The sequence below is a fragment of the Lepisma saccharinum genome, chromosome 21 (genome assembly GCF_977018435.1).
Source record: "Lepisma saccharinum chromosome 21, izLepSacc3.1, whole genome shotgun sequence".
In the NCBI taxonomy this organism is placed as follows: domain Eukaryota; kingdom Metazoa; phylum Arthropoda; class Insecta; order Zygentoma; family Lepismatidae; genus Lepisma; species Lepisma saccharinum.
In genome coordinates this window covers 2,242,738-2,248,737 of record NC_139249.1, presented here as the reverse complement: position 1 = coordinate 2,248,737, position 6,000 = coordinate 2,242,738, and the positions used below count along the sequence as shown (strand labels likewise).

The 6,000-nt window shown below is 39.4% G+C and overlaps 1 protein-coding gene across 1 annotated transcript in view; it reads left to right on the top strand.

Annotated features, from left to right (window-relative positions):
* Window positions 1-6,000, top strand: part of LOC146004296 (uncharacterized) — a 953,900-nt gene that overhangs the window by 611,530 nt on the left and 336,370 nt on the right. Inside the window, exon 9 of the mRNA XM_083143016.1 lies at window positions 1,868-2,094. Within this exon, the coding sequence (XP_082999142.1) occupies window positions 1,868-2,094 (227 nt within the window). The remainder of the gene's footprint in view (window positions 1-1,867; window positions 2,095-6,000) is intronic.

Here is a 6,000-nt window from a genome sequence, read left to right as displayed (position 1 = left end):
TCGGGACTGGACCTACAGTTTAAAGTGGGATCCGAACCACTTGTGCCACCACCGGGTATCGAACCCGGGACCCCTTGATTACAAAGCGACGACGCTACCACTGCGCCATCGGGGAGGCCCTTCTATGTGTACAAAAATTGGACTTATACAGGCTTTGTTAAAGGTCCATGAGTTTTAAATAATTTCAGTTCCGGTCCAGGAATGAAAATCAGCTAGCGTAAATGGGGTTATACCAAGCTTATAAAAGGAACTATATTTCGGGAATGGTTCGAACCAAGCGTCTCGCATGTGAATAATAATAATAATAATAATAGTAAAATATATAATTAATAGATTAATAAGATGTCAATAATAATATTAAAATAGGCCAATTTATAATATTCTTTCTATTGTTACTATTACATGAACGGGTACAAAGAAAGATATAACAGTACATGTTCATTATATACCTTAGAATCTAGTTAACATCACTATAATTGGTATAGAAAAGTTCTCCTACCAAAGAAATCCACAAAAATTTCGAGATTGGATACTTATTGAATACCAAATTTTTTACGTGTACATACGTAATTTCTTTTTTTCTCTTTCATTAATGGCATTTTCTATACGCGTGCTCCTATCCATTTGTAACATTAACATGATTTATGACACAGAATGTGGCTATAAGCGAAAGAATCTTTAGCATTAACTGTCGAAACTACATCCTTCAGAGCTTGCTGCCTCTATTAGCCTAATGAAGTCCAGTTCATGACTGCAGCAGCGCACTCTGGTGTTCAAAGATCAAAGGAACATGACTCAGACAATCGGCTCTTTGTGACAATGAAGCCAGGCTGTGCTTTTCGATTCCAGGCAATTAAAGCTGTTTCACTTCCTAATGCTATTCGAACCTAATGGAATTCTGCACATATATAGAGCACTCCTCTCAAGATTAGCGTCACTCTGAAGGTGAGAGAGAGAGTGAAAAATCACAGAGAAAAGTTTAGAGTTAAAACTCTCAGTCTCTCACAAACCAGGTCGACTATATCGATCTCGAAACTTCTTTATTGGTAGTCGATAGCATTTCGTCACCGAGCTAGCCAGTGGAGTCCTGGTCCAAAGTATATTGATTTGGTTTATTTTACTTCGCATTTCTGTCACTTTTGGCTGATGGCGCTGGATGAGTGAGGATATTATGAAATTGATTGAGGGACACTCAAAGAGAACACTTGTACCCAGGCCGAGATTCGAACCCAGTACCCCTGGTGTCGCAGCGCGCTGTGCTAACCACTCCTCCTCCGAGGTCGGTTAATTATATCTTAGAAATCCATTGATCCTACATGTAACTTAGTATGTAGAGTTCCCTGGGCACATTGCAGCAAGGGAGGGGGTTAGAGATAGAGTGCCACGTATTCTCGATCCCGGCCATTTTATGGGTGTGATGGGATCAGCACTACACTCTGGCACAATCTTTATTCCCCAGGTACCCATTTATTTGAGGCTGGGTGAACCCCAGAGCCGGTTTATGCAGAGTCCTTCCTTCAACTTAACTTGATCTTTTCGAGTAAGACTCGTTCTACGGAAATCCACCAACACTGGGCAAGCCCATGCAGCTGGCGATTCGCTGGGTGACTATGAGAGACAACTTAATCACTTAATTTCAAGGAACAAATCTAATCTGTGAACTACAGTAGGTAGTACATACACATCTAACACATTTCAAAATTATAAGTTGATTTGAATATATACAATTTAATAAGTTATATACATATTCACATGAACTTAAGTACATATATACGTATGTATTCATTTTCATAACTTTAAATGAACACAATCTAATATTCGTAGTAAAACAGCTAATTAAATCGAAATTTTCTTTGCCTAATTGCAGACATCGTTGGAAACGTACAATCTGAAGGATATCGAGACCCGAAAAGAGCTCAGTGCTGCCCTCTGCCTTCTGCTCAAGGTGTGCCTGAATCTGATCCACGGCGTCCACGATCTACAATATACAGCTATGGTCACCATCAACAAGGTCATTGACGCATGCGTCGTTCATGGACTCGCACATGTCAAGGTGAAAGCGTCAGACGCACTGAGACATCCGTGTAATGACAAGTGAGTATTTATCTTATATCCATCACCTAACAATAATGTTCCTGATTAATATACGAGGGACAGTCAAATGTAAACTTTAAATTGTTTTTTTATCAAGTAGATTTCTGCATTTAAAGTTGCACAAGTTTGCTGCATCTTAGCATATACCCCATGGCTGATCTACATATATTTTTAAGTCTAAGTTAGTCGCTGTGTACCTCAAGAAGATGAATATTTGGAATGTACGTGTTATGAGCCCCTGCAAAGATCTTTCCACCCATCTGTTTGTGAACTGAGTCCACTGTCGAACTTCCGCCTCTGTTTGTAAGCTTGCTGGTGTGGTAATCATAATTAGAGATATTGAATTTTCATTTGCCGAAGAATTTGTGTAAAGTTTAGGCTTCCAGAGGGCAAGAAAGCATTGTTCTTCACTGTTACAAGTGTGTGGAAGAGGCACCATCTTTAAATGTCAGAAATGATGTGCTGAAGGTCACGATTAGTTTTGCAACCCTGAGATCGTTTGGCAAACAACACTTAATATCTGATGTAACTTTGAGCTGCATGCAGTCTATAATTTTTGTCGGACTTTTCATGTTTTCACTTTACTCCGTGTTGGTGTATTGAAATGAAACTGAATATGAAGTATATAAGTACATTTATCTCTGAACTTCACACTATTATAGTTACAAGAGTGCAAATTCTGTTTCCTTAGTACGGTTTTAGATATTCACATAGCAACATGTACTCGGCTTGCTATTAGAGCCTACCTAACTATACTCCAAAAACGATGGAAAGAATGAGACACCTGAATTATCGAATATCGCATGCATCGAAGCGTAGCTCGTGTGCAGTGCTGCCATCTCTGAACAAGCGCGAAAGTACTTCCAAGCAGTACGAGGCAGGCTGTTTCTGATTAGCTCGAACAATTTAAATGTGATTCGCTGATACTTTTATCTTCAAAACGGCGTATACGGAGAGTCGGGTCAGGAATGGACAACTGCACTTACGTCGTAAATGAACAAGTACAGCAGATTGACAATTTACGCTTTACTTCTTTTGTGTGATCAAAACCTGTTTTAAGATAGTTCCAGACAAGTGTCTTACAATAACAGAACTTCCGGACTTGAGTGGGTTCACACATTCGTTCTTCCCAAAGAATTATTGCAATGTATTTGAACGATGAAAGAAGAATGCTTAAGATAGAGACATCTGTCGGGCAGCTGCTAAACTACTAGACCGGTTGAGGCATCTTGTTCTCCACTATTTTGCCATACTCTATGTGAGTATCCTTTTTACATAGCTCCTGCCACTATTTTCCTTCTTACTGAGCATGCGCAGAAATCCGAAGCGCATGCCTCTGCATATGTGTGTGTTCTAGGCTCGCTAACATGCTTGTGGATATATTTTTAAGTCCACCTGTTGCAGTGCAGTTTCGTTGTCTGTGCCTTTAGGCAAAAATTTGTTTAAATAATAGAATCCTCTTGCGCCTAGACAAATAATAATGAACGTATACTTGTCGTATACGTTGAAATGAATCGGTTGGAACATACTTTAGGCGAAGGATTACAACATGCCATTCCCTGCAAAACTAAATGTTTTCTTAATGACTTCACTCAAGTGATTTTGAAAATTTTATCCCGGTAGCGAAACGCAACAGTTCCTTTTTTCCACTCAATTCCAACACATCGTCTTTAGATGCTTACAACCGCTTCCTCCGCACGACTTCATATCCCCCTCCCTCTCCACCGTTCGCCCGCCCCTGCTGTTCAGCAGCGAATAATTAATTATTTCCCGGATCCTCTCTTAATTGCATTTCATTACATTCAAGTACTCGCTTTTAAAGAGAAGAGAACAGTTTCCTAATGAATTCTCCATTCCACAGGCTCGATACCAAAATAGACTCCTTCGAAAATTTTCCCGGCATGCTTCGGAAGCCCTTGGAAGTTTCGGCGCGCTTGCTAAAAAGCAGTATTGCTGGCCATTGTTGGGGGTTGAAAGCAGGCCCCGCCAGGGGAATTTTCATTAAACACTCAAATGAGACTTTGAGATTTCAGTTCAGTCGATTGCAGACGCTGGTTTCAATGAACAGCTCAAACCTTGAGTTTCACTTGAGCAGAACCATGTAATTTAGTGCAATGCACGTTATATAAATGCTTGTGATGAGTCAATATCGTTAATAGATACGTAGAGATTCGAGAGAAATTCGGGAACAAGCTTACTCTTCGAAGCGTCATGGTTTATAGACTCTATTGCGTCTTACTGTGTTCCTGCGCATCTACGTCACAGCGTAAGCTGCGCAGACCGACAAAAGTGCTGTTGTGCGCATGTAAGACAGCGGTGACGTAGTTGCTTCGCACTGGCGAACACTTGTGACTATCGTTTACCATAAATGAACTCTAACATATGTGCTATTTAACTCAAAAGTTGCTAAAAAAAACAAGTCTGTGTTGAAGAGTACAATAGTTGTAAATGAAAAATTAAACGGATGCATCAAAACAAATCCAAAATGTTTGGCCTATTTTCTTTTCATGTAGCTTTTTTTCCAGATATGTTCTCGGCAGAGGCGTCTCGTGAAAGCATGCGTGAATTGTGGGAAAAAGGACAGCTTGCTCTGCGACGACATTCATGAGCATTTCTACATTCTAATTTCTTTATATAGGAGAAGTATTTATTTTACACGAGAGCGCTGAACTAAGCTTATATTACATTTCTTGGATCTGAAGTGAAAGAAAGTAATAATTCTCTTCCACAATTGATGCATGCGTCACTTCAGATCCAAGCTTAGTTCAGCGCTCTCGTGTAAAATAAATACTTCTCCTATATGATGAAATTAGAATGTAGAAATGCTCATGAATGTCGTCGCAGAGCAAGCTGTCCTTTTTCCCACAATTCACGCATGCGTTCACGAGACGTCTCTGGTTCTCGGGATAAGATCAGGGACACTTTAGAAATACAGCGTGTTCCGCTTAGAGCATGGAGAAATAATTAATAATTTGAAGAATAAATAATGTTGTTTTTACATTACTTGATGTAGAATCTCTCAGAGTTTAGGAAAATGGTAAATGCAACTCGATGTGTGGGTGGGGCATCCCATGTCAAATCAACCAATGATCTGAACCTTGACATCTCATGGCCGAGTGCACCAACGCCGATTATTTCGTAGTTCAGATGAGCGGGATCAATTTTGATCCACTCTAAATGAACGTGGTTTAAAGATTTGCATTGCACCAACGAAAAACGACGTTCAAGAGATTCCGTTCAAATGATCCGAGATTAATTTGTAAGGCTATACCTGATTGGTTGGCTAAAACAAATGACAATCAAGAATCCCACCGAATAGTGTGATGTGTTAAAGTATCAACGTGTAGGAGAAGAAAGTAATTCGGGCCTCAAACTTATCTGAATTTGAGAAATGTACTGATCAACCTTGTCGATGAGTACAAGGATGTAGTAGGGTGTAAACAAATAATAATCTTAAAAAAGAACTGACGGCATAAGACAAAAGAATAAGGAGAAAGCATGGAACCTTCTTCTACGGGACTTCAATGCCTTACGAAATGCATTCGCGAGAGAACAGCGTACGCTGAAACTCGCCCGCTCAATAAAGATATTTTATTATTATTATTACTGTATTGTGGTAAGTATTTGAATTTTTCATTTCTTAATTCTTATATATTTATATTGTCATGTCGTGTAGCAACAGCATGTAGCAATATCGTAACATTGCTGTGTTCTAATTTACCTTGCACTTGCACATGTTTTGTGTTCTGGGATAGAAAGTACAGTATTTAGAAACATTTCGACTTTGCACCACCGAACCACAAATTATTATTATTATTTTGGCTGTTTTTAGTTTACTTTACACAACTCTCGAATTATCAGCATTGTACATCCAACATCTCTAGCGTTTGCACGCCCTCGATATCA